Source organism: Zosterops lateralis (assembly GCF_965231275.1).
Source record: "Zosterops lateralis genome assembly, chromosome: 4".
NCBI classification, from domain to species: domain Eukaryota; kingdom Metazoa; phylum Chordata; class Aves; order Passeriformes; family Zosteropidae; genus Zosterops; species Zosterops lateralis.
Window position 1 is genome coordinate 11,937,375 of NC_139765.1, and position 26,521 is coordinate 11,963,895.

Consider the following 26,521-nt stretch of genomic DNA (forward strand, 5'->3'; position numbering starts at 1 on the left):
CATCACAGGTGCTGAGTAAGTGTAGTTCATTCCCAGGCTGGTTTCTGATAGAGAACTTCATAGTTTTACTGATGGGTAGAGGAAATGGAGTGAGCATTTGGTTCTGTGCAGCCAGCCAAAAATATGCCAACAATAAGGGTCTGTATGCCACTGGCATAGAAAGAGTCCTGTAGATCCTTCTCTCTTCTGGATTAAATTCTTTGCTTGTTAATGGTGTCTTGTTCTTATAATTTGAAAACCAATATTATTTTCTATTTGATTATCCAAAATTTAAGGGGTTTTTCTGGACTTAGAGTAGAATGTGGTTTTAGTCTTGTTTAATAAACAAGCCAGGTTGGGTCTTGAAATCTCTAAATTTCAGCATGATTGTTAAAGTCTTTATATAGTTGGCTGGGGAGCAGATTTTTTAAGAGAAAAAATTCCTAAGGTTTATTTCTTAATCACTTACCATTATGGTGTAAATATTAACCATAAAATGGAACTGCTCAACCTAAATGTCCAGGGGGCACACAGCATCAAATCCATCTGTCTTGTGGGGCCTTTAAGTTTTGTTTCATAAAAAACTGTCTTGGACTATGCTGGAACAATTTAAAGCCCTTTTCTATCTGCATTAAAATGCTTTGGGTATTGGACCAAAACACTTTCACAAGCAGGTAGCTTAATTTTTGTAGTTCTTTTTAAAAGGGAAGAAGATCATGCAAGTGTTGTTATATTGCAGGTTAACTTCCATGATTCAGTAAGGCTCATGTAGTTACTGAAATATGCATGGGATGCTGCTGGTGGCATTATTTACAAAGGGTATCCCAGGGAGATGTTTTATTCTTAGTTACAGGCTGAATTCCAGACTTCTTTGCCAATAGGAGGAAGAAAATTACATTCTCTGATTTCCTGGCTTGGTGTGGAGATGTTACTGGAAGGCTTTCCACACCTGGATGGATTAAAATTCCTGCTAAAAACTGTTCGTGATCAGCTGGATTTAGGAGGTAAATGTCACAAGGTGCTGCTCTTTTCAGGACACAACCATTAGGAAAATTCGCCTGAGCACATTTAGTACAGGACCCTTGCACCTTTCCTTCCTGGTTTTGTTGTAACACTCTTCTCAGTCAATGAAGTAATTCAAAGTTGTGTTGTGGGACCTCAGCTTGTAGGATTCTTGAGTGATGTGCATGAAGAGGCACAGCTGTCTCAGGGAACAGGGAGTGAGCCCTTTCCCCTTCTGGTGCTGTTACATACTGATTTTTGAAGATCACCTAGCTACAGTAAATGGGATTTCTCACTGATTGCATCCTCACTCATTAAAATGTAGGATCAGACCTTGTTCTGTGGTTGGCAAATGTACCCAAAGGTACATTTTGAACATAGGTGCCCCTGGTGCTTGAGCTGAGGGGTTTTGTCACCTGCTGTCTGTCAGCTACTTCAATTCCCTCCAGGTCCACAGGAATTTTTTTGTTGGTGATCACAGACTTAACAAGATCTTTAGTGCCTAGATATTAAGCAGAGAGCTCATGACAACATCTGTTCTGTTAAAAGACTAAGTTGGATACAGGTGAAGGAGGGAACTGAAGGAATGAAGAAAAAATTGGTTTGCATGGTGAGAACTTTTCTTGCACATCAGCAACTTCACTGTACTATCTTTCTTTTTACTTTCCTTTTTTTACAACTTCCGCTTTTGGGGATATGAGATCAATTCTAAAAAATGTAGGCAGCAGTGAATAGGCATCCTGGGTGTTAGGGAGGATTAGTTCAGTATTGCTAAATAGGAATGAGTATCCTAGGTTAGTGGATTTTAAGCTTTTATAAATAGGCTCTTCAGGTATTACTTGCATCCACTGATGTTTGTAAGCCCTACGCAAGTACATCAATGATACTGTGATTATTTTCTCTTAGAAATCTTGCCACACGCAATGTTTTATCTTCATTGCAGCAGCATGGCTGTAGATAGCTTCCCTGTGTGTGTTTATACAATTCCAGCCTATTACCTCATGTTACTTGGAGTCTATCCACAATTTAGTCTCATATCAACCATATAAATTCCTAAAAAACAATATTGCTATAGGATATCTGTAGGTTTTTATCCAAATATAATAGGCTCATATTTATCTTCTATATGCTTTGTTTGTCCAGGCCATTGATACGGATACGTGAACTTTGTTCTTGTTTTATCCCAAGAAAGGCAGTACAGTTTTTTAGCCACATTCCTGTGTGTCAAGAGGTACCTTGGTCACTCCTTGGTCCAACAGAGAGCATTGTGGTGCTGTTGGACAGAGTAGTGCAGCCAGCAAGAAGAAACACTTCAAAACACTTCAGAAAACTGAGGACAGCCTGCTTTGCTCACTCACAGAGGGTAAGATCAGAAATGTTATTTTAATTGCAATAAGGCTCTGGACACCCTTGCATTTGCAGGTGCACAAATACTGGCTACAGAGCAGAAAGTCAGTCTGATTACCCTGCAAATGTACATATTGACAGACAACAGACATAAGGGGGTTCACTGACTTTTAGTGTTAAATCATGTACTTTTTTATTAGTCAAAGGATAAAATTGGAGCAGGGAATCGAAGGCAAGTTTATGCAGTGAGACTGTTAAAAAGAGCACATAGCTGCAGAGTGATGAAAATGTTTTATAAATGTATTTTGAAGATTTGTAGTGCTTATGTGACTTTCATACCAGCTAACTTAGAACTGTGGTAAGTAGGTAAATGTGGTAGATTATGGTGGGTGACTTCAGTCACTCACTGAGTTCCTGTTGCCTTGTATTTACACACTTCATGTTAGCCTCATGCTGCAATGAAATGCTGTTTCTCCTGATTTATAGGTATAACTCAGAACAGTTAAGCCACAAACTCTCAGTGGAATGTGGATTCTGAACTCTGATGTCAGTGTGTCAAGTAGCCCAGAAACATTTAGGAGTCAGATCTTTACATTGTGCTCCTGTGGCCTCCCAGGGCAATGTCAAATTTTGGGCATTTCTTTCTTCTATAAACAATTCTCTCCTAATGCATGTGTGTGAATCCAGCCTTATGCAAGGCAAAGCTTCCAAAGCCTTTCAGACTACAGTAGCCAGGGCCTTCCTAAAATCCACACCAGTCCCTGTGGTGTACTACATTCTTATAAACTGCTCCTGAGATACCATTGCTGTGTGAGTTGTTATTCTGTGCCAGCAAAGGAGTTGTGCAAATCATTAACTTAGAATGGTTTGTTGGAGAGGTCAGGCTCAGGAGGGCTGGATTTGCTCAGTGTCTGAAATGAGTAATTTACCTGCAAACATAAGCAACAAGCACCAGGCAGTGGCTTTGCAAAGTAAGATTTCTGAGTAAATACCTTCTTCTTTATGGTTTTGTCTTTAATAACTCTTCAACATTGTTTAGGTGTGTTTACATATTCAATACCTGAGATTTTAAAAATCCAGAAAATCTGTCAAAATAGCATGTGCCAACACTGATTTCTGGAAGGGAATATTGATAATTCTTGCTCTGTGAGATATGCTATATGAATATACAAAGAGAAGCAAAAAAAAAAAAAAAAGTTTTTCTTGGATACAGCTTTCTCTTGATGCTAATTCTGTATTTTGGGCAATAAGACAGAAATGAAATTATTTCCAAAGTCTCTGTTCACTCAGCAGTCTCCAGCAGTAGCAGATACTGGAATACTCTCCCAGTATCACTGGGAATCAGTCTAAGAACCACATCAAACTTGATTTTCCTACCCACAGTAGTGGAGTCCCTGATACTCTGAAGATCAGTCTAGAAGAGTGTTTGTTGAACTTCTGTTCATTTGTCTGAGTTTGTTTTTCCCATAGCAAATTGCTGTGCAGAAGGATATAATTTTAACATTACTTCTATACTGTTTTGATTCTGTGCACTGCAGGATTTTGTTTGGTTGGGTTTTTTAAAGAAAAAAGACAGAAGAATAAGTATAAATACCTTATTTTTATATACTTAAAGGGTATTCAAGTCAGTAGAGTGGCTCTCAAGGAGGCAGAAAGGAAGACCACACTGACCTTAGCTCAAGTGCCTCTATTGGACAGAGCAGGATTTATGCTTAAGTGGTTTGTTGAATGCGGTTAAATTTTAGTATGTTAAATTTTAATCTGAAGGGTTATCATGCCATAACCTGTTTATTTTATAAAGACCTCACTCTACTTCCGCAGCTGAATGAGTGGAGATGCCTCTTTCAGCACTGCACCTCTGTTTGCAGCATAGTCTTTCAAAGCTTAGAAACCTTGGTTTGCAGCCAGAGAGGTAAAATGATGCAGTGGCCACTTGCTGCCAGCCCTGACAACAATTTCTCCAAGGTCACTCAAGATAGTAGATGTAATAAGAATTCACACCTAGTCTGAGCCTTTTAAGGGGAAGAAATTGCCAACCCAACCAAAAAAAATAACAACCCCAAAAATCACAACAAAAAACAAATCTGGGAAGAGTTGACTTTGATGTAACAGAAAGGAAAAAGAAATACTGTAAGCAAAGGAGTCAGGACAAAACCAGAAACTTCCAGAGCAGATAATTACAAGAGCAAATAGTGACAGGACAAGGGGCCGTGGCTTCACACTGACAGAGAGGAGGTTTAGGTTGGATATTAGGAAAAAATTCTTCCCTGTGAGGGTGGTGAGGCCCTGGCACAGGGTGCCCAGAGCAGCTGTGGCTGCCCCATCCCTGGCAGTGACCAAGGCCAGGCTGGATGGTGCTTGGAGCACCCTGGGATGGTGGAAGGTGCCCCTGCCCATGGCAGTGGGGTTGGAACTGGGTGATTGTTAAGGTCTCTTTCAATCCAAACATTCTGTGATTTTATGATATTAAGCAAGTGAGGCTTCAGTCTCTCTGTGATTACAACTTTTAGTTAAGGAGAAAAATCCCACAAGTTACATCAACATACTGACAAATTGCAATGCTAAATGTGATACAAACACTGTGCTGACCTCAGGAAACAAATCATCATCAAAGCAAATACTTGTGTGTCTCTATGAAAGTGTCTTTGTACATGAGTCTGGATTATAGGTGGGAGTGTGGCACCAAACAGTAGAAAAGAGGCAAAGCAGTGTATTAGTCTTACATTTTATTTTTCAAGTTAGAGCCATATCAGACATCACACAGAAAATCTTGGTGTCTCTCAGAAATTGTTTGCATGTGTCTGTGCATTTATTGCCCAGTAGAATTAGTGGGATTTTTTTAGTCTCTAATGCCTAGTGCCTGCCTGGAGATACAGACAGGGACACTGCTCCCTCTCCAAGAATGTTAGCTGTATGCCCCTCCTTTGCAGGAGATCACTTCAGGTGCAATTCCTATTCAAAAGGGACTATTCCCAAATCTCTGCTCCCATGGGAAAATGGCTTACATGAATTGTAGCATAGATTATGCATTGAGCCATCCTGTCCGTCAGAGGGATACCTGTTCATCACAGCATTTATTTTAAAGTTTAAATAGGATGGTGGCATTCTGATGCTTATCCAAGTTGCAGGATCCAGTTTCGTGGCCAAGCTACTCTGGCATAATTTTCCAAAGCCAAGTCCAAAAAGATTAACCTTAAATTTGCCCATGGCAAGCTGGTATTTGCAGGATGACTCTCATTGTAACTCCTGGATGAAACAGCAGAGGCCAAAGTATTCTGCAGAGCTGGGAATGTCAGCCTCTCAGACTAGGGGATAGGAATGTCTTTGGTTTGGTGTGTCCTGGAGTCCATGCACTCCCAAATTCCTAATTTGGGGCAAAACATACCAGGTGTCACTGAAAAAAATCTATTGTGTCCCATCAAATGTTTTGTTGCCCCTTCTCCTCTGGCCATTTCACGGGATTACTCTACATGTCTGTCCTCTAACTGGAAAGAAAATTCTCCACTTGAGGGAGATTTGGAGCAGTTTTTGGCCTTGCACGGACAGGGCAGGAGTGAAGGCCATCACTTCTCAGCTGAAATGAGGTGAACTTGCTGCCAGGCAGGCAGTGAGGGCTGTCCCTAGAGAACTTCTGGGCCCCTCCCTGATCTTCCCTAAACTCTGCAATGACAAAGCCACAGGGACACTGAAGAACTCATGTGAATGTCGTCAGTGCCACCTACTGCTCTGTATCACAAGTACAGTGTGTGTGAATCAGTGACCGCTACAAACCCCTGTCCTTTCCTCCTCTCAAATTTGACTCAATGTCTACCAGCACTTTTAACATCCATGTCTGTTTTTTATCCTCCACAGTTAATTTAGGCAAACCTGGAAATCACAGTTCTGTTCAGACCAAGCAAGTCCTGGACAATTATCTCCTCTTAAACTTCCACACATGGAGAGCGTTTCTTCCCCTACAGGCACCTTCTTACTTGCAGCCATGGAGACTGAGGTTGATATTCTGAGGAAAAAAAAGGTTGTCTGGAGTGGTTCTGGTGGAAGGACTGTGGTATGAAGACAAGATCCACAACTCACTTCGTGGGGTGATATACTGAGTTAGTTTTTCCAGAAAACTGTGCTCTACCCAAAACAGGAGTTGGATCAAAGTGTGCAGACAAGACAACATCCTTGTTACAACAAGGTAACAGTTTTAAAATGAGATTTAGATAGGGCAGAATGCACAGTATCATCTCTACATTGCTGTCTTCAGAAAACTCTAGGAAATTTGGGAGAAACAATACACACTTTGTATATTTCTCTTCAAAGACCTTGCAAAATCAGCCTTCTTATTGTCCAGTATTCTTGGAAACAAAATTATTTCGCTTCTGTGGGCTGAAAAAGAATTTGGTGGGTAACAACTGGTGTCTGGCAGAGTTGCAACATAATGAATAATATGTTACCAAAGGGCATCTGTATAGTTTGTGATAAGAACAATATGAGAAGCTAGGCTGGCCTCAAAACCAGTCTCACTGGTTTCCAGATTTCTGGGCAAGATTTGAATTAATATGTTACATTTTTAAAACTAGTCTTTCTGGTGTGTTTCCATCTCCCCACTTCAGCAGCTGGGCTCTGTTTGGTGAAAAAGGAGCAAACTGCCTGATCCTAGTCACAGCCTTTCCCTGCCTCTGACAAAAATGGCACATTGTTGTAGTGGCAGCAGAGTGTCCCTTACAGCACTTGCACCTCACTGCACTTCATAATGTGGACAGCTAAAAGTTGCCCTTCTTAATGTCAGAATACAGCTTTTCTTCTGAAGAGCTTTTATTTTGTCTTACTATGTGTGCACAGCAACACACAACCTTTTCGGCCCTAAACCCAGATAACTCATGCTGCACCCCAGATATCCTGCAGTTAATCCTTGCGGGCCATAAATATAATGAACAGGGCCCTTTGCTCTCTACCAATTAAGAGCATTTGCAGGGATGAAAGTTTCTGGACTATCTGTTGGAACTCGCCTTTTCCCCCACTAATAATAGAAAACCAGGAATTTGGGATGGCATTGTGTGAAAAAAAAACCCCTCCTTCTTCAAGACATGCAGATTGCATAAAATGAAATGTACTCAGAATACAAAGGAGTGCTGATGTTCACTGTGCTACTGAGCACTTTTTATCAGTTAAAAACTCCACTATCTCCAAACTGCCAAAGGTGAGTTACTCCCAGATTCACTCAAGGATGGCATTGCCAGCACTTGTGAAATTCTCTCATGGTATCTGACCATTCTTTATAACTCATTCACCAAGGTTCAAGGAATCATATCATCTTTTGGCAAATTCAAAGAGTAAAAGAATTACCATCTTATTACAAACAGAAGCTGGAAAAACGTGACACTCAAGAACCTGAAAACCACAGACTATGTGAGGAGGTTAAAAAATTTGCTGCTACAACTTTAGTTCATTGTTGTAAAATTATTTGCATGTTTTTCAGGCTTTTGAATGCTTAGAGACAGTGACATGTCAGTCAACCAGTGCCACTGGTTATCTGGCATCACTACTAGAGGGTTTTCCTAGGGGGATGGAACACATCTCCTGTGAGAAAAGGCTGAGAGAAGTAGGAATGTTCAGCCTGGAGGAGGCTCTGGGGTGACTTTATTATGGACTGAAGGGATGCTACAAGAGAGGTGCAAAGGGATTTTTTACAATGGCCTGGAGTGACAGGAAAAGGGGTGGTGGCTTTAAGCTGAAAGGCCCTGGCACAGACTGCCCAGAGGAGCTGTGGCTGCCCCATCCCTGGCAGAGTCCAAGGCCAGGTTGGACAGGGTTTGGAGCACCCTGGGATGGTGGAAGTTGTCCCTGCCCGTGGCGGGGGGTGGAAGGAGCTCTTTAAGGTCTCTTCCAACCCAGACCATTCTGATGTGAACAATTTTAATTTCAGCACCTTGAGAGCTGTGTGAAGACCTGCAGAGCACAGTGGTACACAGCCAGCAGTGAGGATGGGGCCCCCACACCCACAAATCCATCAGGTTTCCCTTGGGTAAGCTGCAGCTCCTGCTATTTACCCACTGTAAGGTGACCACTCTTGGTGTGGTCAGTGAGGGGTGTCAGGGGTTCACTGCATCCTGTCTCCTTTAAAATGAGAAGTTTTGCTGTGTATTCATTTAAACAGAGTGAGGAAAACCTGCGGAATGGGCTGGTCAGCTGCTTTGTTGTGCATTCTCCATTCCTCACCTGAAAAAAGGGCCTTTCCGTACCTTGGCAGCTTTAGGGCTCACCCTCAGCATGAATGTCCCAGGAAAAGGATGGAAGTGTGACTTGGGTAGGTTTGATGTTCGGAAATGAAGTGAGCCTTAATGTATTACTAGTTTTTCTTTTGTATAACATGGTTTTTTTAGCTACTGGATGACCTGGTTTCTTACCTACTCCAGGTAGTAAAAGCCACAGCTGCTCCAAAAATAATGATTCTTGGCTAGGCCTTTGTTTTAGAAACTGGTGAATAGGGCAACTCAAAACAGTGAGACAAAATGACACTCAGCCAATAAACCCCTGAATCTTTCCCTGGCCTCTTACCAGGATTTTCTGAGACAGCTCCAATTCTTAACTATGCAAAAAAAGCTTTCTGTACCCTTAGGTTTTTTCTGTGAGCTATATCCACCAGCTCGGGGATGGGTCTGGCTGCCATGAATACAGAGAAGGCGCAGACTGTGGAAGTGGAAGAGCAAGTCTTTTGGGGTGTAGGTAGTCTTTAAGTCAGGCTTAGCTGTGCCATGCATTATGTATTATGTCTAAGAGACTTCTATGCTTCTATGCCTGTCTCCTAAACCAATTGTCTTGGACTTGTTTTGCCTTAGGTGAGCTCAGAGCCTTTCCCTCTATGCCTGCTGGTGCAGTGGTGTTCTCCACAGTACCAGAAATGTCCTTCAGCTCACCTGGAGATTTGCTCCCTGCTGAACTGTTGGTTTTGGGCAGGGTGTGCTCTAAGCTCAGAATCAGATTCAGCTCACACAGCTGTCCCAGAAACACTGGCTTCTCAACCAGATGTGTAGTATAAGCATCTAACAAGCAGGCAGCTGCTCTGGGGAGGAGCTCAGACTGTGAGTTAGGGACCAGCACCTCTGCAGATGTGTGTTCACTGCTTGCAGCATCCCATCTGTGCCGGAGAAGACAGGGGCATCCTGTGCCCTGACTTAGTACTCACTAAATTCCCTGGGTGGAGAACATGGGCCCAGAGGCCAGGAAAGACCTGTGGCTTAGGAAAAAAAAACAGTCAGGTGAAAAATCAGGGACAGCACTGCAAGGAGGGGCAGAGTGCATGCCAAAACAGGGGTAGAGCCTTTGTAGCTCTGTAAAAGCTGGCAGGGCTGCAGAGCTGCTAAAGCAGCCAGCAGCTGCTGCAGAGTCCTGAGAACAGAGCTGGAGAGAATTGTGGAGGTAGGAGGTGAGGAAAACTTGGGCTTACAGACTGCTGAACTGTAAAAGAGGTGACAGCATTTAACCTAGCAAGGAACCTGAGACACATTGTGTAAAATAAGTCTACTCCAACTCCTGCAGATGGCCAGCAGGTAGGAAAACTCCCTGGGTGTAAGGGGAGGGTGTATCTCGAGGGGAGGACTCAGGGGCTGGACTCAAATCAGGTGGTGAACTCAAAGTGTCCTCCCTGTTGGAGTTGGCTCAGGGCGGTGCTGACTTTACAACCGTCCAATGTCAACTGTTCCTGAGGTGCTGGTGGATACTGAATGCTGTGGCTCAGGAGCTCAAAACCATTTTTTACCTCTCTCTGAGAGAGGAAAAAGAAAGCGCTCTGGCCCCAAAACAGTCAAGACCTTTCTCAGGTCAGTCTTAAATTCTTACCTCTCCCAGCAGCTGCTTCTCAAGCCCTGAGGATTTCACTGAGCCAATTTAATGCTGGTGGTCAGACAGTTTAAACCCATTAGCTCCCAGCTATCTGAATAATTTTCCCCTGGGATCCCAGCACACAGGCAGACTGCTCTAATCAGAACTGCAGAGCACTGCCACGGGACCTGGACCTTTGCTGACTGCTGTGGCCTGCGTGGTGAACACCCAAGGACTGAAGAAAATGCCACTGGGGAGATCCCTGTCCATGACATCTCTGAATGGGCTTCCTCAGAGTGAGGATGAAGACCTGCCTGTGGAGGATTTGTTGCTCTTTGAAGTTTCTTGGGAAGTTACCAACAAAGGTTTGTACCACAATTGGGGGTTAGCATTGCTGTTTTCTCAGGAGCAGAGGGAGGGATGAAGGGCTGGAGAAGAAAGGCATTCTCAGGGAGATTGGAGAGGGCTGCAGAGCTGCTGGATTGGAAGAAGTGCAGGTGTGTAATCATGCATGCTGAGCGTGGGCTGCGCCTGCCCGGGCTTGTGTGGGACAGGCAGAGCCAGGATGTCTCTGTGTCTTTTCGTGTTCCACCACCAGGGAGAGGGGGTTTCAACCTCTAAGTGATAAGTCCGAGTGTGCAGACACATATATATTGCTCTGTACATACTTAGGTTTTGCCTTCCATGCAAATTCACTTGGGGATGTCATGCATTGAAATGAGCTGTGCAACAGAGATCAGATGCAGAGCAGTGTAACAGTCCCCTCTCAGCATTCTAGAGCAGCGTGGAAAAGAGGCCAGGCCCGGGAGGGGTACAAATAAACAGAGCTGTGTCACAGCCACTGAACAAAACCCAGGAGTCAATGACCAGCAGCCTTTGTGTGCCAGCTGAAGCTCTTCTGGACTGCTCTTTGCAAACACAGGTGGTGCCAGACAGGGGCTTCATTTGTTCATTGGTTGCTGCTGGTCAGGCAAAGGGAACGCTGCTTATTGGGCAGAAATCCTCCTGCCTCTATTTCTAATTCTCTCATCAAATCATCCCCTTTTAGGTAGGTGTGGTTCTGCAAGCTTCCATTTTCACCCCAGAAGTGAGTTAGTATGAATTAATGATTGACCCCATGTGTGTTATTGTCCTGGCAGATAAATAGAGATTGATCAGGAAAGGGGATCTGTAACTTGTTAAGAATTTAACTTAAAAGGGAAAATGTATGTGAGAGGAAGGGGCAGTGCTGGGGTTTATCCCCATGGGGAAACTGCTATTACTGTTCTGTGATAACTTCTGCTGTTTTACTTTGCTCTTTATAGGGTGGGGAGCCCTATCAATAAATACCCAGAGGTGAGACAGAGTAGATTTGGCAGTTTGAATCCCCTGTGGGCTTATCTTTCAGTAGCTTCAGCTGAGCTTTTAGAGTTAATTTACTAAAGCCACAACTTGGAGCATGCAGAATTCACTTTTGCAATGTGCATGGTAAGTAAGGCTCTGGCAAGCAGATGGCAGCAGAAATCTAGGAAATTCAGAAGTTCTCACTAACTTCTCTGAACCCCACAGCATACATATTTTCTGAGTCATCTGGACCCAGTGGTTGTAGATATCACACAAGACATTTAAGAATTAGATTAGATTTTCCCACAGCAAATGTAGTGAATCATTTAATCATCCATAGAACTCTGTCTGACTTCACTGCAGTCACCAAATCAACTGACACAGCTAAAATTTATTATTCACACATTTTATGAGAGAATTAATATTAACAAAGTCAATTTTATTCAATGTGTTTTAAAATGAGGTGCCTTTGCTTCCACCACTTTCCAAGCCCGTGTATTCAAACAGGGCTGAAGGAACAAGGCATGGAAAACAACTTCTTCATTAGAATCTAACCTTGTGCAAAGTTCCCATTAAACAACCTCGACTAGAAACATCTCTGTAAAACCCCTTTTAAAGCCTGTTTCAGTGTATTTTTCTGGTAAATTCTTGATATTGAGGGCTTGGGGGATTTTTTTTCTATATTTTCCAGGCAATTGAATGCCTAAATCATGTGGTGAGAACTGTTCCCTGGTGGCAGGGAAATGTTGGGGCACTGTGAGAGAGAATAGACAGCAAACTGTAGGGAGAGTCATCACAGAAGATATATAGGCTTAGGAAATAATAGTTTGTACTGTATATACCCTAGGTCCTTTAGCAAGAGGAATTTGATGAAGTAAGCTGACCACACAGATTTAGTTCTGCTGCATGTTTTAGTGTTTGTGCTGCTGTATATGTTCCTAACATACAGGGCAAGATAAACATTAGCTGGATTTATTGCCTGACAAGCTACTTTTGAGCATTTAACATGAAGGTTTCTTCCTTCCTTTCTGGCAATGCAAAGATGTGTCAGAGGAGCTCAGCCTGAACTTGGTCTGCATTTCTGAGGTGGTGTGAAGCCGCTGCTGCCCACAGGAGCAAGTCCCAGTCTTTGTGTTAATTTTGTGTGCATCACCAGGTGCCTGGGTACATGTCCTCCTTGGCCAGTGCTGCTTCTTAGTAGTCCCTCCATTTCTCTTGTGTCACTAACAGTCAGGCTGAATTGTCCTCTTTCCTGTGAGGAAGGTGATAGCAGAGCTCACAGGGGGGTATCCATCCCCGCATACTGTAGCCAACGACGTTTACAGGTGCTCTGCTGAATCTCTTCAGAGCCAGAGGGTGATGAGGGGCTCCTGCAAATTGAAGAATATCTGATTCTGTAGAGGGAGAGCACGCATTCCATGGGATTTCCCTGCTGGTGCTGGCTGTTACTGAGGTGTGAGGTGCAGCTGTAGGGAAGAGCAAGATGGTTGTATGAACTCAGGGCCCAGAGTTCAGGGATCAAGTTCAGGATCCATTATTTCCAGAGTCTCATCTCTTCTTTGTCAGCAGCTGGAACAGGGAAGTTGTCTCTCCTTTTAAGTATAGATCATTTAACACATGCTCTAATAAGGCAGAGTTTCTTCTTCTCCATGTTTCCTTTTTGTATTTTCTGTCCTAGCTGCAGCCTCTGCTAAGTTACAACCTCTGACATAGAAAACATTGGCCTCTCGGTTACTGCTCTCACTCTTCTCTGCCTGGATCAAGCAAAGATAAGGTAGCTGAAGGAGAAAACGGGAAATAAAAAAGGCTCATCTGCCAGTGTCAATCTTCCTCACCCTTCCCCCAAGCCACATGAGAGGGAACTTGCCACCCAAACCGAACACAATATTGAAATCCTCTGGCATTGAAAGTCCTTTTGCCAAAGAAATGAGAAGTTTGTTTTGTGAGATTTTCTTCACTTTAGTTGGCCTTTCACTGATGGGCAGAACCCTATGTAAAGTGGATCTACACTGTTTCTGTGGCAGAAGGGGAAAAATGTAGGTAGTGAGGGGTCCCAGTTCACTGCAGTGCCACAAATCTGGTGGTAATCAGGGGGGACATCAGCATTTTTAACTCTTCTTTCTCTCCTGGCCATCATGCTCTAGTAAAGCCAGGTCTGATCACATTGCTGTGGAAAAAAAGGACTGGTTTCTTTCCTCCATAGTGTGAAGACCAATAAAAGCTTTAAGTACAGGAGCACAAAAGAAGTGGCTACCAGGCTATGAAGATTTTGTGCCTGGATTGGGTTTGTCTGTAGTGGGTTTTCTGACACATTAGTTAGAAGGGCTGAGAATGTTCAAGATCTTCTCTTTTCTCTAGAAAGATATCTTGAAAATAATTCCAGTGATATTTAGATTAGTATCCCTTGCTGTACCACTCACAGCTTTTAGATAGAAAGTAGAAGAATGCTTAAAAATGCTGGGCAAAGAGCCAGCTTGTGTCATCATTCAGCTGTGAACAGCTTAGCTCAAGAGTCACTGGTAGATGAATCTCAAATACTTTTTTTTTCCATCCCCATTGGAATGAAGACTGCACTAAAAACGAAACTTGTTTCAGCTCTCCCTGGAGTAGAGATCTTGGTTCAGTTTCTCTGGTGAAAAACTGGACTTTTGGAAATTAAATCCTGAATCCACTGAAGTCAGTAGGACCAGCATTTTACCTCCTCTGTGTCTTCCCATGATGAAACTTCCTTGGGAGAAGGTGACTACTGTAATTTGTGGCACAGCTGAAGTAATACCTTTTGGGGAGTGGGGATGTGCTGGCATAAACTTGGCATAAGCACAGCCACAGAGCTCTGTGCATTTATAGACTGGGGTGGAATATCAATGTCAAATCAATTCCAAATGAAACCCTGTGCACTGGGGATGATGCACATGGAAATAGCTTCTCGATTGTGGACATCTGTCATAAATTTCAGCTGTTCAGTATTATTTCAGGATATGTTTGGAATGTCAGAATTTTAAAGAATGTGGAGATCTGCCTTCTGAGGAGTCCCAGCCACAAACATAGCCCAAAACCCACAAGAAAAATATCTGGTGACTGAAGATGCTGGTTGTTTTTCACCTGACACATTTTACAACTTATTTTATTAATGGTACTTCAATAGACAATCAATCAATCAAATTCCAATCAAATGTTAGAAACAAGTTCAATCTAAATTTTTATCACACCTATGCAGATCAAAGATTCATTCTGAGGAGAAGGGTAAAACAATTGATGTAATGAGTGATTGTGGCAGTGAAATCAGTTTGAATCCTGGGCCTGGGCTCATGCTGCTCCCATGGATCCTCCCATGGATCTTTAATGCCTTCAGAGTGGCCTGGTTAGGACATAGCAAAGAAGCTGCAGAGCTCTGGAATCATTCTGATCCTCTTTCTGTGTAGCAAAGATGTGTGGGAATGGTTCAGTGACAATCTCCACTTCCCTCTGTCTCACTTCCATAGTTCACTTCCTATTTCTCTCCCTCATTTTTGATTTCTGCTGCTCCTTCCCTCTGTCCTTCTGCAGTGTGAGGTGGGTAGGAGGACAGGCTTTAACTGCTGCTAAGGTTTTAAATATACAAAAGCAATAATACAACAGGACTTGAAAAAAGGGAAATAGAAAAAGCTGGAGTGACACAGAGAACTCCTTTAGACAAATTCATAGTGATGTTACCATAGATTAAAAGGTTTAGACTTTTAAAATAATTCTATGGAATATGTTCTGAGAAAGTATTTGGTTTCATCTTCTATTTTTTAAAGAGGTCAGTAAAAAGAGGCCAAATTTTCCTTAAATTAACAAAATCCTTCTTTCCCAAATATCTTAGCTCCCCTTTCTGTGCCTTTTTCCCTTAAAAAAAATAGAGGAAGAATAGAAAGGAGATAGATGGAGTAAAAGATTTATTGTTGATTTCCTTTTAAACTTGATTTCACTTATTGGTGAAAAGCTTAAAAGCATGTTTTAAAAAGAAATAATAGAAATATATTTCTTTCAATTATGTTTTTAAGTGACTAAAACTTGATATATTTGAATAAAGCATTTTGTTGAACATCAGAACAGTAAACTATTCCTGTGTCAGCATTTTATTGCTAATTCCCCTTGTCTGTGATATTCCAAACCATTTCTCTTGTTCAGATCTCTACTGATTCTCTATCTCTTTCTCATCTTGTCATTTCTTGTTTGTTTTAACCCTGTTTCAAAGTACAAAACTTCAGAGGCAGCATAGAGAATTTTGGTAGATCCCTGTTGTTTGGAAAGGTTTCCTGTTTATAGTATGACCTAAAACATCATATTAGAAGAGAAAAAGAAGGTTTATCAATTTGTTGAAGCAATTTGAGAGTTTTGTGAGGTGAATATGTAAACCCCTATTCTGTTACTCAATAGGATATTTAATGTTTTGCTTGCTGGCGCAGATATTTCCAGGGAATTCAAAGCAAGTGAGCATATAGAAACTATCTCTTAAAGATATATAATGTGTTCCTTGAGTTTGTGATGGAGAAGTGTAATTTCAAAAGTCAATACATTATTCTAGACATTGCTCTGTTCTTCTCAAGATGTCTTTTTTAAGTTATACCCAACACTTCCTACATGCATAGTTTCACTTGCAGTTTCCCTCCACTGTCAATTAAACCTTATGCACAGACATGCTTTGTGAGTCACATTTCCACAGTAACAGGGAAGACAAAAGCAAGTCTGGGGGCTAGGTAACACTGCTTTTATCACAGTTACCTTCTGAGGAGTTTTAACAGCCTGTAAAATGCACTCTTACTTTTCATTGCATTTCAGGCAACACAGTGCCCTGAAATGTTTTTTGCCTTGCTGTGCTACAGATTATGACAGCAGAGCACAGCACAATCTCCATTCTTTCCCCCATAAAAGGCCTTCCACGCATCTTTAGGGCACACAGGGATCCTAAGGATAACCTTGTGGAAAGAAACACTCAGATGCTGGCTGTGTGAAACAAAGGTCCAGGCTCTACCAGGCCCATGAGCTGCAGCTTCCCCATTTCTCTTCAAATCCATGGCTGTGGAAACTCAGCTGCATTGCCAGTCCCAGTGTTGAACCCCTTGCAAGTATGGAAGAGGCTGATCCACACTCCTGGGATGGGGGAAGGAGCTTTGTTTCACTCTAGGCATACACAGCTTTATCATGGTATTTAATGTCTTTCATCTTGCAAGTCATATTTTCTCTTTTTCCTGGATCACCAGACTGCTCTGTACTAAAACCTTCCCTCATTCTAAGCTCTGTATCTCTGCCAATTCAAACCAGCCAGTTTCATGACTAAGATTTCTACCAAGCCTCATATTTATCCATTTTGGATTGAAGCCCCTTATGCTCCTATAATGAATTTACCAGCCCATAAAAACAGATATATATCATAGTAACTACTGCTTTATAGGTTGAATGTTCTGACTTGTCTCAGATAATTAAGATTTTATGTTTATCTGAATCCAAGATATTCAAATAGACTCAGCTTGTGAACTGGGGCACTTGGAGAGAAAATACAGTGTTATTTTTCTAAGATTGCTCTAAAGCACTGTCCAAAGCAGCCATGGAAGAATATGATGGCTATAAATCAGTTTTTTAAGCTTTCTGGTCCTGCTGAAGGGGAGAATAATAGTCTTATGCATAGGTTTCCTTCTGCAGTTCCACGTCTACATGATGTGAAACTCTTGAACTGGCAGCTTGATTTAGGAACAGGCATCTGTAAGACTCTTGTCTTCTTAGGCCTTGAATTATTAAGGGTAATAATTTATTGTACTAATTCTACTTAGCAAGTTGGTAGATTGGAAGTGCATTTTTTTTTTCCTCTTTGTAAATACCTAGAATCCTGAGACATGAAAATGTTAAGACTAGGGATCCTTCCAGCATTAAAACAAATGGAGTATTTGTAGAGAAAAGGCATTTAAGTGAACAATTTCTTTTTTAGGGGCATAATTAAAACTGTAGCCCTGTCATTTGGCTCCTCAGGGCTGTAAGACACCAGGCTTTGCAGAAGGCTTTCTGTAGTTGTCGTGGGATACAGTTTAATTAATCTGGCAACTAATCTCCCAAAGTGCTGAGCAACTTCAGCCACCATATTGTACATAGCAGTGGCAGATTTTTAAGGAGAATTAGGTAACTTCTCAGGTTTTTTATTTCAATTGGATGTGGTGCATTGGCACCTCTGAATATCCCAATAGCTTTAAAAGGATGAGCCTAGAGTGCCAGCTCTCAATGCCTGGCAGCTTTCAGTGCTGACTCCATAGGTAATTCTGATGTCACTGCTGGAAGCTGTAGCACCATCTCATTCCCTGGAGTGCTGCCAAAGGTTTCCAAAGCTTCAACATTCAGTGGAGGAAGAAAATTTTATGTGGGAGCACCAATCCCTTCTGTAGTGTTTCCTTTGTTCTTTGTACCTGTTGAGCTTCCTCTCTCTCACCTTGCTGGAACTACATTCATTGTCCCTGGTGTGCAGCAGGTGCTTGACTTTAGGTTTTCTTTTCCCTTGCCATCCCTCCCCATTGCTGGATTCAAGCATTCCCTATTGTTCTTCTGACTTGGTGGTGATGCAGTGTCCACTGCCTGGCACTCTGGGGACTGTGGCAGAGGGAGGTTTGCCCTGCCAGTGTGTGAATGCCAGGGCCGGCTATGGAAAACTGTGAGTAAGAGCAGCTATGGGGCTCTTGCACACCATGTGCAAGACTGGATAGATCTGTGTTCACTTGGCAAGGGATGCTGTTGGATTCTCTTAAACATTTGAATGCTGCATTTGTTTTTAAAGCAGACAATATTTTGGCAAAAGACGTTGCAGACATTTATATCATCAGTGTAGCCTACATTGCCTTCAACTTTACCAACTCTTTAAGACTGATAATTGAACAAGACTCCTTAAGCTTTGAGGATATTGGTTTAAGTCCATTTTTATAGCTAGTAGTCAACAAAATCCATCAGTTCCTCAACTTCTCTTAGTGATTTGTGTCAAACAAGCTCAGTTCTTACCACATGATGAAAAGTAGGTTTGAAAATTATAATTGTGGCCATGAAACAAAAGCAGGAGGCTGTGCTTGGGATGCAGCAGAATCAAGACCAGACATGGGAAAATGGAAGTATGAGGCCCAGGATTTTAATCCCTCAACTGAATAGTGAAGCTCTGATACCATTTAAGAGACTGAATTTCTATTTATTTGACTGAAGCTGTATTTCATTTAAAACCTACATATGTGAAGGGATTTAACTAGCAGTGTATCTGATCTACAGGTGAGTTGGAGCATAGTACAGAGATCTGTGGCCTGTGCCACTTTCTAATTTTTATTCTTTGTAATCTTCTTTTGCAGTGGGAGGCATTTACACTGTGATCCAGACAAAAGCCAAAACTACGGCAGATGAATGGGGTGAAAACTATTTCCTGATTGGCCCCTATTTCGAGCAGAATGTGAAGACTCAGGTGGAATTGTCTGAACCTCCAAACCCTGCAGTTAAGAAGGCAATGGACTCCATGAAAAGCCAAGGGTGTCAGGTAAATCAGATGTGCTGTTGCTTCCAATCTGACTCTGAGGAGATTAAGGTGTAGGTTAATGCTCTTGTCGTTCCACTTGACACAGCAGTCCTGGTCAATGTCACAACGGGAAAGGCTCACAATCCACTGTTAGAACAGCAGAGTCAATTCATTAAAGGTTATTTTTGAGGAAGAACCGGTTCATCCAATTACAGGTTTTAACAGTCATTTATCTGCAAGGCTGCTTAATTGGATTAATGACTTATTTATCTGGTCTCTAAGTATGGTGAGATTTTAGTAGATATAATATGACCTTACTCTGAGCCCTTACATTTCACATTCTTGCATGGAAGTGAGAAGAGTATTCCATTAGCTCTCAATTTTTCTAATGTAGCATAATATTGAGCTGAAAACTACTAAAGAACTTGAGAAAAGCACTGAGGTGACAAAGAATCCACTTCCTCAGTTCAGTGCAACCAGCTGACAGTTCCCTGGGAAGAGAGGTTAAACCATGACACAAGAAGTAGATTCATCACTCTTTCCAATACAATTTTTAACCAGTGTTTCTTTTGTGATCTCATATCCTTTCTGAGACTCAGTTTCTCCAATGATAAAGTAGGAATAAATTGCTTCCTATAAAAGACTATCTGCTAAAAGAAATAGATTATCTGCTGTGTTGAGGGGCAGTTATTAAGCTGCAAGCAGATTTGGTTACCTGAAAATGGGTGGAAGGTAACTCATGCTAAATTTGACCTCTGTTCTTGAAATCCTTATCACAGATGTACAACTTGCCTACACCCTGACTCAGTGTTGAGTCTCTCAGAGATGGCAGTTTCCAGGAGGAAAAATTATCTGCTCATAATGTGTGCTGAACAGATGTGGAGAGCATCGAGGGCCAGCAGCAGGGCAGCATTCTCACTGTTGCTGAGGGGATTGACACACTTCAGTGTAGAAATTCCTAAAGTTCTTGAGCTGCCACCAGCTGTGGCACTGGCAATGTGTTGTCTTTATTTGGAAGAGCAGTTGTGCTGTTCCTAGGATCCTCATGTGCACATGTCTTTTGTTGGATGAGTATGTGCCACACATTGGGATGGTGTCTGCTGGGGACACTGATGTGATGCTTGCATTGTACAGGCTCAAACTGAAAGGTCCAATCTACCATTTCTTATCTTTATCAGATTAATCAAGTTTTCTGTGTTGTGTCTGTAAGAGGGCTTTGTCTGGATAACAGCTAAAGACTTCTGGAGCAGATTGATTGCAATCCTTTATGTTGCTCCAGCAATGCATCCAATTTAATCAGCCACCTCTGCCAGCCCAACATGTGCATGGTGCTGCTGGAGTATTCATATACAGCAGCAAATCTGTCACAGGGATGTCAAATACAGCTTTGATCTCCAATAATGACGCTCTAGTTTCCAGGAGCTGCACTTATCCTATTAACATTTATGTCTGGATTTTGCTTATGCATCATAATGGATGGTTTTAAACCAGGGGACCTAGGAATTCTTCCAAACTTCTCCAGTCAGGTGTGTTCCTTGCCACAACCTGACCACATATTTGGATGAAGTCTGGGTTCCCTGCTTTTTAACCTCATTTTCCTGAATGGTAAATCTGGGCAGTCTGGAATAAATACATGAGGAGTGAAAAGGAGCAAACCTGTCTTTTTTATGCCTTGTACTTTTTGTGAAAATAGACCAAGAGCTTTTATCTTATTTGTTTTCAAGACCTGACCTTACTTCAGCTCATTGTAGCATCGGGGCTGGGTTCAACCCCTGAGGACCCAGCAGATTTAATGTGAAAAAATTTGACTTTGCAGACTGTAGTGTAGGCCCAGCTGGGCTGGGCAGGCCTATGAGTGCAGTGAAGTTGTTAATACTCTTAGAAATGTTTAACTATACCAATGGAGACAAAGGAGGAAAGCTGCATTTTTAGCCTGATGTGATTTTAGGTATTGAGATACCTTCTGACAGATCCTTCCACTCTTCCAAATGGAACTGGAATCCTTCCCCTCTGTGCTGCTTGGGAAGAAGGAAGAATGGTAGATACAGGAACCAAGCATCAGTCCTACAAAACCTCTCCCCAGTAATCTAGCATGAATAGCAAAAGACTGGAGACAGATACAAGTGAAAGAAAACAATAATTTTAAAATAAGAATAGAAGTGACATAGATACTTCAATAAGAAGACTTCATTATTCAAGCAAGTGCAGTCTTCCTAACTTTTTTTTTTTCTTTCACGGAAAAGAAATTAATATTGCAATGAAAATCTAAACTGAAAGTCTTAATAATAAAATGTTCCTAAAGATTATAGTTCCCTTTGCTTCACTATTACTCCATGTATTTTTCAAGGAAAACTGCAAGTCCTGGGTGAGTAGGACTGTGAACACACATTCTTTGTGTGAAATACTTCAGATTTGATGGAGGAAGATCATTGTGCTAACTGGCCTTTACATTCACTTTAACATTTTCTTTCTGTCCTTCTTATCCTTGCCTCTTTTCCATAGGTCTTTTTTGGAAGGTGGCTGATAGAGGGCAGCCCATATGTCTTACTGTTTGATATAGGATCAGCAGCTTGGAACCTGGACAGGTGGAAAGGTGAATTTTGGGAAGTCAGCAACATAGGGATCCCTTTTCATGACCAAGAAGCCAACGATGCTGTGATTTTTGGATCATTAACAGCCTGGTTTTTGAAAGAGGTACAGTTTTCTAGTCTAGAGATTTGCAGACCAAAACTGCTTTGGGATGTGGTTCCTATTCTCATTTGAAAACTACGATTTTTAGAAAGTTGATCTCAATGTCAATCAAATTTCTATCTAAAACTTAAATGTTGAATGGTCATGTATTTATCCAGAAGAAGGGCACTGGGGCTGCCCAATGTGGTGTCTGAGTGCCTGTGCTTGCCAGAACCCTCAGACACTGTAGAAAGGAGTCTCTTCTGAAGGACTAGAGAGGGACATGTTTTTCTTGGGCTAAGGATTAAGGCTGATGGAAATCAAGGCACATGACCACTTAAAATTGCACTGTTTTGTCACAAGAAGGAAAAAAAGCACACAGAAGGCTTTGGGGAAAAAAAAAGTTTTCTGAGACTGGGATGATGGACAGGATAATATATGTTTCATATATTGGTTTCTATTTTCAGCTTTCCTGTCAGTTTGATGACAAGCCAAATATAATTGCCCACTTCCACGAGTGGCAGGCAGGAGTGGGTTTAATCCTGTCTCGATCTAAGAAACTTCCCGTCGCCACAATTTTTACTACCCATGCAACTCTGCTTGGGAGATATTTGTGTGCAGCCAGTATTGACTTTTACAACAATCTGGACCAGGTAAGAGACACTTTTTTCATTCTTCTCTGGTTGTTTTAGCTGATCATTTCCTGGCTTCCTTTCTGTTCTACTGTGTTACATTATTTATTGTATTTTCTGTCTTGTGTGATCACTTATGATTGACTCACAGCTGGTTGTTATTCCCAGAGCACAAAAAATGGTATTTGTAAGATCATGAGGTGTCCAAGCACAAGTGCCTCTGTGTCATCTGACAGGTCTCAAAACTCAGTGGAAGCTAGTGAAACTTATTCAGCTCCAGCCAGCAACTGACCGTTCAGGTGCAGCCTCAACTTTTTTTTAATGTAACGCAACAGAAAAAATAACCAATAGCCCTCCTCTTGCAAATACCCCAGAATTGTAGTGGATGGTGGTTGCTTTAAGTTTTTTTCCCCCAACCTGCTTCTTAATTTTTACAGACCCTAATAAGTCCTAACTTCAAGCATTTCAGGTTAGGTCTAATTTGTAACTGCCAAATGTAGGAAGAATTTTCTGAGTTCAAAAGACCCACATGTGTTTCTTGGAGTCTGTGTAAATTGTCCATTGGTTTTGATTTTCACTGTTCTCTTTCTGCTCAAAGCATAACACAATCCCATGTTTCAAGGACCCAAATGTTCTTAGCACTGCCCTCATTGGGGTACTTAGCATGATCTGGGATTTCTCATGTGGTCACAGACAAACCTCATGAATTCATGAGGTTTTTCCATTCCAGCACTTTGTAAAGGTAGAGATAGATAAAAGAACCACATTGTTCGTGCATTTCCTTGGCTAAAATCAGTGAGGAAAATTACATGGTTGGTGATTTTCAGTTGGATGTTTGAAGCTTGACACTCTTGGGAGTGGTGTCTTCCAAAGACAAGGCCTAAGAAGTTGTGTGCTACTGGCCTGACTCAGAAACAGAGAATCATGGAATGGTTTAGGGTTGTTTTTTTTTGCTAAACATCATCTCATTTCAACTCCTGCCATGGACAGGGACACCTTCTGCTATCCCAGGTTGCTCAGAGCCCCATCCAACCTGGCCTTGGAAAATTCCAGAGATGGGGCAGCCACAGCTTCTCTGAACACCCTGTGCCAGGGCCTCACCACCCTCATAGGGAACAATTTCTTCCTCATATCCCATCTAAACCTCCTCTCTGTCAATCTGAAGCCATTCCCCCTTGCATGTCACTCCAAGCCCTTGTAAATCATCTCTCCTACTCTCCTAAGTTGGTTATGGTTGTTAGATGCATTAATAAGGCAGCATGAGTATCACAGTCCTGCTGTGTAGGAGTCCAGACATTCCTGCTCCCTCATAGTCTCTTTATGTGTATATATGCATAATATAGAATGGTTTGTTTTGATTCTGGTTAGTTCAGTGAGCTGCAAGCAGTTTCGAAATTAGTCTTTTTTTTCTCTAAGCAACTGGTTTTTTCGTCATGATAACTTTTGGGGGCCTCACCCTTGTCTGTGTACTCAAAAGAAAAGCTAATGATCTCACATCTGAGTGAACCTGAAGACTTTAACATATTTATAATCTAGCCACAGTAGTAATACAACTTTTTCTGTTCACACATGACATGGACACCTTTATGTGTGAAGGCATTGTCCATCCTGCAAAGCCTCACGAATCCCATTGGTAACCATCAGCTATGTCACAAATGCAGAAATGTCTATTCAGATTTTATTCTTAGAATATGCAGAATGAAGCATAAATATCAATTTCAAATATTATTCTAAATTGCTGTAAATCATATTTAAGGGAAGAAAATTGTGGATTTCTAGGCTGTAATGCTTTATACCCTCTATGGTATATGAGATTTAAAGGTACTAATAAATGAAATTATGTCAAGCTATTACACCATTGTTTAATATTTTTATAGAATGATAAAACTCTTCCTGGAAAAGTTAACTATCTTAGTGAGGGCTTCTTTGGCTGTGAAAAGGTCACCTTGGTCCAAAAGTCAGTTGAGACACAAGAGGTTATTGCATAATTAATTGCATAATTAAATAATAGAGAGCTAGATCTTCAGACATATTCTTGTTGTTGCCTTTTAGCAGCAAACTATTTAGGTCAAACAAGCAATTTGTCATTGAAGAAGATTCTTTAGGGCTTCCTAAAGTTTAATCTTTAGAGGAAACAATATTTTTTTAGAGCATTTCGCCCCCTCCTGCGCCAAAGTAAAATAGCCGGGTTTCCTGTTTCAGTGCTATTGCATAAATGTTTTCCTTTGAAATATAATTGCACTCTCACGTTTGGCCAGTGTTTCACAGCTAGAACACAGTTCCCACCAGGCAGCAGCTGCAGGATGTGTTGTGCCAGACGTCACAGAAAAATGGTTGCAGCACAGAACGAAAGTGTGTGGCCTTGTTGTGCCCAGACACAATCAGGCATGTACAGCTCATACAGAGAAAAGAGGAAACCTCATGTCTTTGTTCTCAGTCCCCCACACAGTCCACAAAATGCTGAGTTAGGATGCCTGGTAGACAGTTCTACACCGCCCACACAGTTCAGAGCTCTCCTACTGCACTGTCAAACCATCCCCATAGATAAGCAGGGCTGGAAGATGCAAGATCAGTAGAGTCCTGAACTGTAGGCTACCAAAAGTCCCTCTTTCATGAGCTGAGGGCACATGTCAGCTTGTAATCTGTAAGAGGACATTTTCTAGGGGGCTGCAAACACAGTTAGCCTAGTAGAGGAGAGCTGTGGGTGGTTGGAAATGGGAGGGTAGTAACCATACTTACATCATGGAAGTAAGACTGTAACATTGTGTGAGTCCTGACCTCTTCCTGAGCCATCTGCTCTTTGCCTCAGTCAGAGAGGGGATCCTGGTTCTTAGGCAGCATTACAGCTTAGCAGCTGGACATAGCACTCAGGGCTGTGTGATAATTGATAAGGTGGTGATTGGTCAAAGGTTGGACTCAGGGATCTTGGAAGTCTTTTCCAACCTTAATGATTCTGTGGTTAAGGTTTGAGCTTATGTAATTCTTATATTCTTACAACTTTAACTCAATTCATTTGAACTGGCTGGAATTTATCTGCCTCTGCTCCAGTGAGAATTTGGGTGTTAAACTCTTAGCATATGCTCAGGAGTACAGTAACCACCAGAAGTGACACTGTCTTGTTACTATTTAGTGCCTATTTCAGTACCTAGATTCACATTTAATTCACTCTCATCCTGGAGAAAGGAAGGGAGGGAAAACCAAAAGAACAAAACAGTGGGTGACATGTACAGTAACTGGCAGTGTCTTTATTTTTATTTACTTTTAGTTATTTGAAGAACCCTGGGTTGATGACTGGGCCAGGGACTGCTCACTAAACCTATGGGTTACTGATTTGAACTCTTCCAAACTCAATGCTTTCTAATTTCAATAAAAAGCAGAGTTTGTAATGAGTTTGATTCCCAAAAGAAGTTTAAGAACTTTTGTATGTCTAAATAGTCCAACCAACAGGGCATTTCCCCATTATCTCCATGTCCAATGTAGCTTTTATGCTGGTGCATGAGATGGTTTGTTGCCAAGATAAACTGAACCAAAATTGCTAAAAGTTAAGAATTTCTGTGAAAAAAATCTCTGAGTTTGTGGAGCCTTTCTCTCTTCAGGAGGAATTGGCTTCTTAGCTGAAGATTGAGAATGTTAATCTGTTATTCTTTTCCCCATTGCTTAAAGGGGCTGATTTAGTTTTTAGTTTGTTTTGCATGCATAAAGCACGCAGCAGCTTTCATAAATTGACTGACACACTGATGATCCAGATGATGATGATGATGATCCAGACAATTTCCAAAGTGAATAGACAGCACATTTTGGGAAATTATTTAACCTGGAATTTCATCTGAGAGGTCATTATGTGACATTATTTTTGGGACCAGTGGCTTGGCATCATGGAGAAGTTTGTATGCTTCAGCCTCTGATACTTCTTACTGAAAAAAACACTTTAATGGGAAAAGTGTTCTTACTAAGGAGAAGGAAGAAAAGGTTAGTCAATGTCTTTTACCTTAGGTTGCCTTGCTGATGTGTAACACTTCTGTTTAGAACTTGGAACATTTTTATTCAGCTCATGTAGATGCAGCTGAATCCCATTTGCAAAGTGGTGGAAAATCCTGTCCCAAGAAATATAAAAGGAAAAGTACTAAAAATCCCAATGAAAATGAATAGTCAAAAGCTTTTTTGCTGACAACATCTTACTCCACTTAGTGCTATACTGTCCAGTTCATCACCAAGCTCACTGTTACACAAAGCTAATCCACTTTGTCAGCAGACCAGCTGATGGAAA

The 26,521-nt window shown here is 41.6% G+C and overlaps 1 protein-coding gene across 3 annotated transcripts in view; it reads left to right on the forward strand.

Annotated features, from left to right (window-relative positions):
- Positions 1 to 2,242: 2,242 nt before the first annotated feature.
- The window catches only part of GYS2 (glycogen synthase 2), a 47,293-nt gene continuing 23,014 nt past the window's right edge, over positions 2,243 to 26,521 (forward strand). Inside the window, exons 1-6 of one of the 3 annotated variants that reach the window (XM_083858828.1) lie at positions 2,243 to 2,344; positions 6,288 to 6,508; positions 10,274 to 10,499; positions 18,792 to 18,973; positions 21,455 to 21,646; positions 22,090 to 22,275. In XM_083858828.1, coding sequence (XP_083714954.1) covers positions 10,379 to 10,499; positions 18,792 to 18,973; positions 21,455 to 21,646; positions 22,090 to 22,275 — 681 coding nt within the window. In that variant the 5' untranslated portion in view covers positions 2,243 to 2,344; positions 6,288 to 6,508; positions 10,274 to 10,378. Of the gene's footprint in view, positions 2,345 to 6,287; positions 6,509 to 9,620; positions 9,864 to 10,273; positions 10,500 to 18,791; positions 18,974 to 21,454; positions 21,647 to 22,089; positions 22,276 to 26,521 lie in introns of those variants that run through there. The other 2 variants (XM_083858829.1, XM_083858827.1) reach the window with 2 other exon arrangements.